This window comes from Tyto alba, unplaced genomic scaffold, assembly GCF_018691265.1.
Source record: "Tyto alba isolate M040663 unplaced genomic scaffold, T.alba_DEE_v4.0 Super-Scaffold_3, whole genome shotgun sequence".
Lineage (NCBI taxonomy): Eukaryota > Metazoa > Chordata > Aves > Strigiformes > Tytonidae > Tyto > Tyto alba.
In genome coordinates this window covers 11,642,482-11,654,938 of record NW_024881304.1, presented here as the reverse complement: position 1 = coordinate 11,654,938, position 12,457 = coordinate 11,642,482, and the positions used below count along the sequence as shown (strand labels likewise).

The following is a 12,457-nucleotide window of genomic DNA, read 5'->3' as shown; positions in this document are numbered from 1 at the left end:
CCTGAGCATTGGCACAGCTCGCTCGGCTGTTGGGAGGGCTGTTGGGGGTCAGCCAGGCACCCACCGAGCCCAGATTCAGGGTGGAATGGTGCAACACCCAGTCTGTGTCCCAGCTTCACCACTGCCATGGTTTGAGCTGGTTAGAGTAAAGCGAATGCAGGCCTGGGAGCAGCAGTGCTGTGCTCTCCAGGCTGCCGTGCAAAGGGAGGTGAGGTGTCCTGCCACGTTGCAGGAGCTGCTGCTTCCAGACTGAAGCATCTTCTTCTGTAGCTGTTGTAATATCCGTACACATAAATTATTTATCTTATGTTCAATATGGGCACATAACAGCATTTTCCATATTGTGTTGATGGCTTGCTGTGCTGGCTGTCCTCACCAGTAAGGTAGTGAGGATGGTGTACCCCATGGAAGCACCTGCCCCATCTGCTAAGCTCTTCCCTCACACAGTACCTTGTGCTAAACTCTTCCTCCTCTCACCTTACAGACTAGCTGCTTTAAAAAGTGTCACATTTTTGCTCCCTATGTTTGTTTCTTCATGGCTGTGCCTCTCGCTGCTTTTCTGCATCTGCTTCAATTCTTCTCACATCCTTGATCTTAATGCGGTGCCAGAGCATCTCGCAAGGATGCTGTGCAGGGTTAAATTCCACACAACAGCTTGCAGCTCCACGTGGCCCTTCTCAGAGGTGCCGAACATCCATTTTGTGCCACTGGTTCTTCAGGGGCAGCACAGGTCCTGTTGGAGGGCATCAGGCAGTAAAAGCGGTGGCGGATGTTCCCAATTAGTGGAGCTAGAGTTCCCATCCCTATTCCTTGCGGATTTTTTTCACATTGTTGAATGCTAGTTATTTAAAAAAGAAGTGGCTTTTCTGAAACGCACTGATAAATTAGATAAGATTGGTATGGCTAAGGGTATTGCTTCTGTTTAAAACTAGGAAATTCCTCACGAGGTAAATTTCTCCAAAACCGTTGAATGACTCGGAGCAGAACTGTCAGGGCACTGTTCTAAGAAAGGCAAGGGATATTCCATTCTAATTAGCATAATGTAATAATTTAGCTTAATAATGATTACTTGTTAATCATTAAGAATTGTTGTTGTTGTTATGTATTGACCAAAGGGACTTAGAGATGTGTTGTTTCTGCTCTGGATTTTAATAACACTCCACTGTTTGGTATCAATTTAAGTGGAATTTGGAGGGACTGAAAATAGCCAGGTCTGCCATGGAGGGCAGTTCCCTTCCAGTTCTCCATTGTCATAGGAAGGGTTCTAATCGTGACATACATAGAGATTCCTGTCGAAGTGTGATCCTAGCCCGAGGTGGGACCAGCAACTTCAGCTCCCTTAGGATGCCATCCGCTGAGAACATATAGTGACCTCTTTGCATGCTGAAGATTTGCTGCCTAGAGGCTTAATTCTCCTAACTGCTTTCTCCCTGACCTCAAGAGAAAGTTTGCTGTGTCAAACCAGTGTGAAACACATCAGCATGTTCAGGAGAATGGTCACTTTAGGTCTCTGACTGTGATAAATCTAAACTTAACAAATACCAAAATAAACTGTAATGGGCAGCGCTGTAATTTTTGCTATCTTAGTCCTTGAAAAAGTGGGAGCTATAACCTTCCCTCTACATTCTATCTCCTCCTTTTCTGCTGACTCCCAGTTGTTTAGCATAAAAGGGAACCAAAGCCCTGTTCTTCATGGCCAGAGTCTCTGCTTTGCTAGCTCTTTGCTCAGAGCTTCTACAGAAAAGCATCTATTGCTGTGCTACTGCAGGAACCAGTGTTGCAATTCAAACTCCAAAGTATGCACTGATATACCGCGGGTAGTTCTTCATTTGTTTTGGAGAACGGCCATCCACTTTCAAGCTACATCTCTGTGGCAGACAAGTTTGTTTCTGAATGTTTTTTCTTTCAATTTTGTGTCAGCTGTTATTAATGAATAAGGTTGATCATCATTCACATGATCATCTGTAGCTTCTGTTATCTCCGTGTTCACCGATATCATCATCCATAACCAAGGATGGTCCTGGTTGCAGCAGAGGAACTGGAGTCTTAGTTTTACCATCTGGTCTCAGCCCCTGAAGGATATCTGATTTTGTGTCAACAGGGAGGCCAGCTAGGGAATTTTACATTCACAGCTCAGGCTTGATCCTTGAGCTGTTGTCAGAGCTGGGAGTGCAGCTTGCTCAGCCGGGGAGCCAGCTGCACAAAGACCTCTGTGGGAAGGGCTGCATGATGCGGCCAGGGAACTCAACACCTCTGATTCAAGAGGACAGGACTTCTCCCTGCAAGAGTGGCACTCCTCTCAGGACGCCCTCTCTTCCCCAGATACCCACCTCTGCCAAGCACCAGCAAGTAGAAGGTTTGACTTGAAATGTGTAAATACACCGTGACTCTGAAGCCCATTGGAAGCTGCTGCCTTCTGTTTGTGGAAGGCTTTCAGGTGCTGCAGCCATGGATTTCAGTTGAAAATCCCTCAATATGGTGATGAAAGAGCAAGAAAAATCTGAGTTCTCTGCTTGAATCAACATGAATTGAGACCCTGGCCCTGAGCACGTGTCAGCACAGAGAGGGGCACTTTTAAAGGTTCCTATGCTGTAGCCTTGCCCTGGCCCTGCCTGCATCATTGGAGATGTTCTTAATGTCTTATTCCATCACCTTTAATCCTGCTAAATGTCAAGGTACTGCAGCTTTGCTGGACCAGGTCCTCATGCAAGTTGCTTTAGCTCCAAAGGCCAAAGCCCATTTTCAATTACTTGACAAACGTATCTACCATTAATCTTTTAACCAAAAGACAAGGATTTGAGGATACATAGATCTTTCTTCCATGATGACTGGGATGTTAATTGCAGCTAATCCTAGGTGTAAAAATTACTTGGAACTGAATAGTAGTTTATTGTCATGTGTAGGAAATTCAGGTGATTCTCTTCCTGTTAAGTGATGTGAAATGCAGCAAATTATAAGATGCAAGGAAACAGAAGCAAGTGAAATACAGTGATCTACCTCAGTCTGCATCAACCAGCCAGAGCTCCAGTTTCTTTTCTGGTGCTGTAGCTCAGCGTATGCTGCCCATATGCCTTCAAAGGGCCTTATGCAATGCCATAAGAAGAGGGTATTAAGGCATGCTCAGAGGTCAGAGCCTCCGGACAACTTAGTTTTTAAGTCCTTTCAGTGTCGTACACCTCTCACAGATGATCTTGCAGAGGGATTTGCAGAGTCCAGAAGTTCTCTGGCCACAGATGGAAAGGACTTGCATCTCGGGTGGAAGTGCTCCACCATCCGTTTTCTTAACAGCTTGTAAAACATTTGCAAAGGCAAGCAGCGCTTTTCCTTCCCCTCCCCATTTTGCTGAATCTGGTTTTCCATTTACTTCCATTTATCATTGCACATAAATGTGGAGGTATCTTCACACAGCGTGCTGGAAAGTTGTGTGCTGCATGTGCTTGTCTCAGCTTTCCTAAGCCCCACGGCACAGCCTTGCAAAGCCGCGCAGGGCTATGGTGGTAGGTGGGTCTGTAACAGGGATGGTGCAGGGGTTTGTCCCTTTTCCCACGCAGGATCTGGGCCAAGCACCTGCCTGCCCTCACCACGCTGCCGGCACTTGCTGGTTGATTCATCTGCAGATGAATCTCTGCGGATGAGCCGTGGGTACCCATAGGTGCTGGGGCCGACAGCAAGGAGGGCATAAGAAACCTCTGCTCACACGTGCTGCCAGTGCTTCTCTGAAATATGTTGGAAATCAGCTCAGCTTGTGGGATAAGCAGCTATCCAAAAGGCATCGTTTAGACCCGAGTTAATTCGAGGGTGGGTCTCTTGACCTCGCCTGGTGAAGCAGGCACAGTCCCAGCATCTGTCGGTGGATGTGATGGGCACGAGCCTGCGCAGCCCAGGAGGCTGGTGAAGCACAGAGATTTATTGCAGTGTTACAGGATTCAGTGCTTGGGCAAGGAGGGGCTGCTGTGCATCCCAGGGAATGTTTACATCCTGGGGAATATTTTCACCAACAAGTCTAGTGCAACCCTAAACTTTGCGAACCGTGAAATAAGATTTCTCCTACAAAGGGAAGCGTCAGCCCTTACTGAATTATCTAAGTCCTTTCTGCTGTTTTAAATCACACTCCCTGGACCCCCTGACTGCTCTCTCATGGCATCAGTGGTTCATTAGATGACCCAGGAGGTTGCCAGGATAACAGGAGTGGGCACCCATCCACAGCAAACAACTGACAATGTGCAGCTGCAGTTGGAAGCGAGTAGATTCCTGCAGCAGAACTGATTTTACCTACCCAGGAACAAAATGGTGTGGGCTCTTCAGGAGAGGGGGTTTGTCACCTTTCAGGATGTTGGAGCCCTAGGACTGTGAGGAGCTGAGGCCGACAGGAGGGAAAATGAAAATTTTGGTGAAGTAATAGGTGCGGATTGTAATTCCTTTAATTAATGGAATTTTACATTGTGCTAGAAATACTCTGCATGACTCTGAGCCTAAAAGACTGATCTAAGGAAGTCTGACCGGCCAGAGGAGAGGTAGCCTTGAGCATCCCTGTCACGCAGTGGTGCTGGGAGAGTGGTCCTCGTGGAGTGCGTGGGGAGAGTACAGCATTGAAATCCAGAGGGCTGGTGGAGAGGATGTGTCCTGCTGGTTCCCTCCAGCTCTTCCAAAATTCTCTCTTGAACCACGTGAGTGACAGTTGCTGAATCCTTGGTCAGACTGTACTGATGCTGCCAGTTTTGCTGACACGAGGAGGTGGGTAACAAAGGGAAGCTGTCCTTGCTTCCTCTTCCTCAGTTCCATTTCAGATCCCAAGGCAGCCGGTGGTCCGCAGGTTGAAATTATTACTCAGAGGATTAACATGTTGCCCAGGGCATTAGCGATTTACCGTACCTAGGCAGCTTAGCATTGTTGACGTTCCCAGTTTAAAAGGGAGTTCAACATCCCAACTGGTGTCGAGGGAGCGAGTGTTTGGATCCTTCCCCACTTTCTGTTTCCGAGACGTGGGCAGAGGTCGGGGTCTCGAGCGCCGGGCTGCCTCCCTTGCTCTGCCCTTTGCCGCTCGTAGAGAATAGTTCCTCTTGACAGGAAAAGGATGCTACAGAGCAATCTCTGACCGTGGCATGGAGCGTGTCTTAGGAAGCTGTGTGTGGTTCACAGCGCCAGTTTGTCCTATCTCGTGTCACTTCATCTTCTAGAACAGTGGTTTTCTGATAAGAAACTGAGGGCTTCCATACAATGAGTCGCTTTGGGGGCCATGTGTTTCTTTCAGCTGGAGCACTCTGTGCTGCTGATGCCACAAATTGTGAGTATACCTGGACTAACTGATTAATTATTAATTGATGGGGCCTTATGAATTTTTCAATATTTTCTCTCACTGAGCATCACAAAGAAAACCCACCTTTTATGAGACAAAGATCTCTCCTAAAGCCCTACATCAAAGCTGCAAAATTGTCACCCATATTGTGATCTTGTTCAGCCTTCACATGCAGCATGTTTGCTTTGAAGTACTTAATCAACCATTTGCTGAGCTATATAGCTCCCAGCATGTCAGAGGATGAGTGCATTGAAACTTTCTGTTTGAGGTTTTTGGTTAATGACACAGGTATTAATCATTTTGGGAGGACTTAAGCCAGGCTGAGGAAGGACATGAGTGGGTGACAGCTTTTGTCCTTGTCTTCCACCCAGGGAAAATAATACACAAAGTGGGATTTTCAGACCCCCCAGCTGTGTGGTGGTGTGCTGGACACAGGGATGGAGAAAATTAATGTTGGAAACCTCAGACAGTGCCCCCAGACAGAGCAGTTCCTGCTTGGCAGCAGCCTGTCTGTTCCTGCCTTGGACTGTTCAGGAGGGATTGCCTGTCCCCAGTGTCAACGCTGCCACGGGGGAAAACCCGCACAAGCAGAGGCTGCAGATTTCATAGAGACCTGGACCAAATGCTTTAATTTCCAGCAGGTGAAGGGCCAGGTTTGTTTCCATTCCCAGCGCTGTGCCAAGCAGGTTGCTGCAGTTTGGCGTTTGCGTTGCCAGAACATTTAAAATGTGGTTTTCAGGAACCCCACTGCAAATGTCTCATCCTCTGCAGGAGCGCGCAGTGCGGGAGGACGGCTGGATTCCCCACCGTGGTGTGACCTTTCTCAAAGGGAGGGGAGATACTTTCAGACAGGCCCCGGATATGCTTCAGGAATGGGGATGTTGAGACACTTGCTGCCCTTGCTGGGAGGCAGAGATCAGCATTAGCAGTGACCGGCAGGCAGGGATTACAGTGTTAAATGGTCCTAATGATTTCTAGCTGGGGCTCATGGCAATTATAGTGACAATATCTGTCATGTCCGTGGTGCGTGGCGTAAATGCCAAGCCGATCATTGAAGGTTGTTTCTGTATGTTGCATCCTGTCGTCATAAATCCTCGTATCTTACAACAGCGTTACTTAATTATAAATCCTTGTAGCTTACCGCAACTTTATTTCCAACAGCGCTGAGCTCAGGGCGTGGGTATAAATCCTGCATCATGTTTAACTCGCCCGTGTCTGTTGGGAGCGTGCCCCATCAATATGTGTTCGGTGGCACAGCTGGATCCCCTCTTGGCTTACCGACCGGCTGAGCGTTGCGTACAGCGTGTCACTTGTGCCACCAGCATTGTCCCCAGGCCGGTGGCCCAGCCCCAGCTGCAGGCCTCTCGCTGTGGCCGACGGCACCAGGGCCGTACCCTGCGTGGTCCCCCGGGGCAGGCGGGTTGGTTCGAGGTGTTAAACTGGGCAAGATGCCTTTGGGCATCGCAAAGAATGGAAGAAGAGAGCAGCCTGTGCCGCCCTGGCATCGCGTTCGGAGCCAGGGCTGTGATCGTCGTGGTTTGGCTTCAAGCTGCGATAAACTGAAGTCCTAGCTGGAACTTTAAATATGTAACACGTTAACTCCAAAACCACGGGAATTTAAAGTCTCCCTTAACACTCTTAATGTCCTCAAGCTGCCTCTGGCATTTCCCGGGGCTAGTGGAGGTGAGCCTGGGCTCCTGGCTTTCAGAGCCACAAGGCTCAGGTTGGGCGGTAACACTGGAGGTGTCCAACACACCAAATAGTTACGGTGTGGATTTGGTAGGTGCTTATGTGTCATATTGAAGATCTTATCACTTAATTAGGTTGGTTTGTTTGCCTCTGCCTTTCGAGGGTGTAGAGAGATTATCTTCCATTCCTGGGGTAACACAAGGAAAAGTCTTGCAGTGAATTTTTTCCAAGGTCACAGAAGCAAAGGGTTTCTTCTGCAGACCAGCAACTGGTTCCTACTGGGATTAAAACTGTCGAAATCAGATGATGAACATATTTTTCTTTCATTTACTAGTGCCCATTAAAAATTATCCCTTATTAGCAGTTTATATGTAGAAAACCTCTCTTTTAATCCTGATATTTTTCTTGCAGTTGAACAGTCACCAGGGATTAAAGTTGGCACATACCCTGCAGTGCCTTCAGCGAAGGGCTGGCTGCAGTGCTGGTAAATTTTGGGTTCTACTCAGAATCTGATCTAAGTAGTTTTATTTTATTTTTATTGTTTTACTTTAGCAACTGTTACAACAACATAGATAACCTCTGCAGGACAAGAAGAGAGAACTAATGCCGTATGTGGGTAGATATATGAAAACATCTAATTTACCAGCAGGCAGCTGGGTAATGATCAGTTGAGAATTGCAAATTATGTACGTCATTTATTTGTGGCATAGTGCTGAAGAAAAGCCCAGTGCATATGACAAATCATACATATACTGAAATTTATAATACTTTTCACATTTAATTGACTGGGGCAACCTTATGATTTATATCTTTTCTTTATTCATAGCACACCCATAACATAGTCATAATGCAGAACAAAACTAATTCAATTTTTCCTTGACTTTGTAAATCATTTATATATTTAGCTGTCAAGTATTTGAATATAAAGTGGGCATACATAGAGCAGAAAATAAATAGCTGATTCTCTAGTTAAGAAACTGAGTTTTAATGATATTAGGGTCTGTGTTGCCTTACTTGGGTTTTTGTTTGGTCTTGCATGCCTTACTTTGCCCCTTGCCTTGTTTCACAAGCGAAGTATATTTTACGGGCACTAGCATTACTCACTTAATGGCCCAATCTAATGTTATGACTGTGTAAAATGTACTGGGTTTGCTCTGACGGCAGCAGGAGCCCTTCCCAGGCACAAGAGCAGTAAGTGGCTGAGCTGTTGGGCTGCTACTCTTAGTCATAAGAGGTCAGCTTGAACGTGCCAGGAGGACATGCAGGATCTGCAGGCAAGGGCTGCCTCATTAATACTGTTCTGTAGATAACAAGAAGAAAACATTATGTTGGCTACAACAGACTGTGATTGCTTTCCCAAAGATCAGGTTTTGTCATGGAGCTATCATGCACAGTCATTGAAAATACAGCCTGGAAAGACTTTTTTTGTTTCCTTTAAATACCAGGTTACCTGGCTTGGCATCACTAATTAATCTTGGGAAGCGCAGCCCTGAAAAGCAATATATTACCCACTTGACCACAACCAAGAAGGCTGCCTAGGGTGCTTGTTGCCTCCTAAGAAAAATAATCTTCCCCCCAGTCAAATCTTTCCTTGACATGTTTTTTGACACCTGTAGCATTACTGGAAAACATCTGCAAAATCAAGATAGTGCAGAAAGCATGAGGCAGTTTGCCGGCTCATTATCATACCGCAAAAACAGCTCTTCTCCACAGCAGCATCCTTGATTTCTAAATTTAGTGCGTGAGTTATTTTGGGTAGTGTGTGATTAACCTCAATTATTGTAGCTCAGATGGAATTCAAATAATGCCCCCTCTTTCAGAGTCGCAAAGAAATGGAAATCTGGGACTGTACATTTCCCACCCTTAATGAAGCATCTCTGAGAGATGCTTGCACATTGGTGGAAGTCAGCTGTGCGATGCATTTGTTCATGGAGAAATTAACGGGGGCAGCTGATCCTGAAAGGTGCTGGTGGTCCATGGTTCTGTACTGGTTTTGGGGTCAGGAATATAAAGGTGAAGGCAGCAGGTTATGTGGTACAGCTGGTGTGAGTGAAATCTGGGTGGCCATAGCAGAGGTCACTGAAGGAAGCTTCAGTGGATTTGGATCATGGTCAGGGCACTTTGTAGTTTTCCTGCTTGAATTAAATCAGTAACAGAGGCTTTCAAGAACTAGTCAAAAAATATACTTTCCCGCAACCTCAGCCATAATGAATGTTGGCTCTCTGGAAAATCATCAGTGGTGAAGCAGTATGCAAATCCATGCCTGCACGCGTGCAGATCTACACGAGCGTGTGCGAGAGAGGGGAGATGCAGGATGTGCAGGCAGATGGCCGAGAAGATGCCGTGGAAAGCGGCAGGTCTGGGGGAAAGCGGCATATTTCAGCCTGTCCAGGGAGCGCTAACGGATGAGCTTATCATTCATCAGGCTGAGAATTGAAACTTTTGTCGTTGCTGTCGCTGTAACTTTCCAGACTGCACTGCATCAGCCGAGCCTTTCTTCTGTCAAGCCGTTTGTCTCCAGAGGAGAATAAAACCCAGGGAGGCGGTTAGCACAACCCGAAGCCAGCGAATAAAGCTCATTTGTGTGTAGCAGTTGGTGCTGACCTACAGCAGCTTGTGGCAATTGCATTTGCTGTTAGCCAGAAGGGGCCAATACTTTGCAAATGAAGGCGGCATTTGGATGGAGGAGCCAGTCCTCCCTCCTGAAGTCATGTTTGCTCGAGGAGGTGAAAAAAACCTCTGAGGTTTTGCACCAGGCTGAACTTGACTGTGTGCCTCGTGTGTGGAGCGATGCCGTAACCGCCCTGCTGCCGCACGTTTCTAGCCTTGTGCTGTGGCCAAAATGACCCCAAAGGAGTCTAAAGAGTGGTTGGAGTCTGGAAAGCAACTATAAAATTGACATCTCATTACAGCAGCTATCGACTTATTTGGGGGCTAGTTTGATTTTGCACTTTTTTGGTGTTCTATAATTTATGCCTGTGTAGTCCCACTAAAAATAACAGATATGCCCCGAGCCCTACCAATGGGAAACTGTTCGCAGCAGTCAATGTGCCTCTTCCACATGTGCTGTAATTGCTTGCTTAACTGGTAGAAACAACATTTTACCCTCAGAAGACATTTCAGGGCCAGGCAGATGCTGAAGACAGAACCACAGGGCTGTGAGCAGTGTGTTGCAAGGAAAAAAACAAAAACAAAACCAAAAACCTAACAAACAAACAAACAAAAATGCAGAAACCTCTGCTGAAGGCTGCAGGAAAACCAACTGCGCAAATTGGGTAGTAACACAGGGGTGCAACAAGAGAGGGGAAAAGGGAAAGAAAATAAGTAAATGCTATTGCTGTGCATTTCTGCTGAGCCTTCTTCTGTCTTTTTCTGGATGTCAAGTGGGAGCAGCGGGTATTTGGCTTGGTGAGCTGGAGCTGCCGTGTGTCCTGCCCCCAGTACAAGGGGGCTGTGGCTTCCCAAGCACCAGTGGGGTTAAAACCCCTGGCAGGCACCCCTCTTTTACGGGGGTTCAGATAGTCACCGCCAAGGCTTGCTGCCAGACTGGCACACAGGGTAAAGTGGGTCTGAGACCTCGGCGTGAGGATGCTCAGCCCCAGGAGGCAGCTGGACAGGCATCCAAACAGGGTCTGCACAGTCCCCTGGTCACGTCTGTCTTGGGATGGTGAACACTGTGTGCGTCCTTTGTGGTGGGGCTCTGTCCCAGAGCAGGGCCCGTCACCACTCCCTCTATGCTATATTTAATTGATATTATAATACAGGTGGTCAGCCTGAAGAAATTAGCTGCTTGTAAAGGTGCTGCATTGGTTAATTTTTCACCTTTATTTGCCTTTTGTTTTTATACAGCTGGACAACCCAGATGAGCAAGCAGCACAGATCAGACGTGAATTAGATGGACGTCTTCAAATGGCAGAGCAAATTGCCAAGGTAAAAAAAAAAAAAGTTTTCTGTATTAATAAGCTCTTCACACAGAAGCACATAAGTAGTTTGATGCAGCCCCCAGGTCCTGTCCTTCTCTCACAGGTTTCTTCTCCCAGTAATCACCAGTTAAAATTTAACAGATTTTTAACTGCAAACGAAACAACAAGTACAGATGAAGCTGTTGTGATGTGCATTTTTTTGGAATGTCCTGATGAGCTGGGGCAGTTTAGGTTTCTGCAAAATCCCTTATGAATCCTCAGTGATAGGGAAGATGCTGTCCTGAAGTGCTCCAACTAGATCTGCAAGCACACGTCTGAGACCTCTTTGTCCAACTTCTGTGCTAGGCAATAAGGTGGGTGATGGCATGTAAAAAGGAGCCAGGAATTGCCCTGTTGGGGTTTGTGCCCTCCGCCGGGCTGCTGGGAGCCACAGTTCCCTGCCTGTAGGTAGGTGCTGCCTCAGTAAAGGTACTTCAGATGTGTTGTGCCAAATATGTTCACACTTTGCATGAGAGCAGCCAGGCTAGCGCTGCACTGTGCAAACATCACTGCCATCTGGAGCAGCAGGCGCGGGACCGTCAAACAGTTTTCATAACTAAGCACTCAGCTAAACACCCTAGAGACCCTTCAGTAAGGAGACATGTCCCTAGAAGCAAATCATACCCTCGCACAGTGCTGATTTACGTGGACTCTGACGGAGAGAAACCCTGGATCCTGTTGACATCCCTATGGCCAAGTTTTTATCCTTGCACCTAATCAGATGCTCTGAGTCACTGATAAAGCCCTAATGGGGCTGAAGTCATTGGGAATGATCTGTCTGGCTGTTGATAATCAAGAAACCATTATTAGGAAGACAATAAAATGGTCTAATCAGAGATACACAGCTCAACCTAGTTACCTGCCTTTCAGCAGCAGTCCTCCTGACACTGAGCTGTGCCCAAACTGGGGGTTTTTATGAGAAAGGTAATACCAGAGCTGTTTGCAACCACACTGATATCCCTGGGTGTGAAAAGCAGAGCGCATTCATTTATGGTCAGGCGTTAGCAAGGATGCTGGTAGCGCCTGTGCAGTTACTCCTCACTAACACTTCTGTTAAACAGCTAGAGTCATTGCGTGTTTGGGGAGGTAGGTTCTGTTTTTTACCACTTCACTGACAAAAATAGTAAGGTGGTCAAGGACCACGTGGCCAAATGATGGCGCAGCGAAGCAGCAAACAGGCTGCAGCTCCTTTGTTCAGCAGTTGGCCCTTTGCCATTTTATTGTCAAGAAAACCTACAGTATTTTTTATTTCTGGCAAAATGTAAGCCCCTGTGCAGAGTGCTGCTGCTCCAGTTCTGAGATGGGTAGCCAGGCACTGCATGCCAGAATGAGATTGCTCAGTTTCGTTGTTTCATTTTCTCTTTATAGCATGTGGGACAACAATATGCATGGTTCAGTAGCAGCCAGCAGAGGCTGCAGCTTCATGAATTATTTTTTGCAAAAGAGAATTTGCCATTTCCATTCCTTCCCCAAGGATGCTGAAAACAAACCATGCCACTGCTGGCCCTGC

At 46.9% G+C, this 12,457-nt stretch overlaps 1 protein-coding gene across 20 annotated transcripts in view; it reads left to right on the top strand.

Annotated features, from left to right (window-relative positions):
* The window catches only part of CADPS (calcium dependent secretion activator), a 220,897-nt gene that overhangs the window by 68,338 nt on the left and 140,102 nt on the right, over positions 1–12,457 (top strand). For all 20 annotated transcript variants that reach the window (XM_042799818.1, XM_042799816.1, XM_042799817.1 and 17 more), the window contains exon 4: positions 10,835–10,915. In XM_042799818.1, coding sequence (XP_042655752.1) covers positions 10,835–10,915 — 81 coding nt within the window. The remainder of the gene's footprint in view (positions 1–10,834; positions 10,916–12,457) is intronic.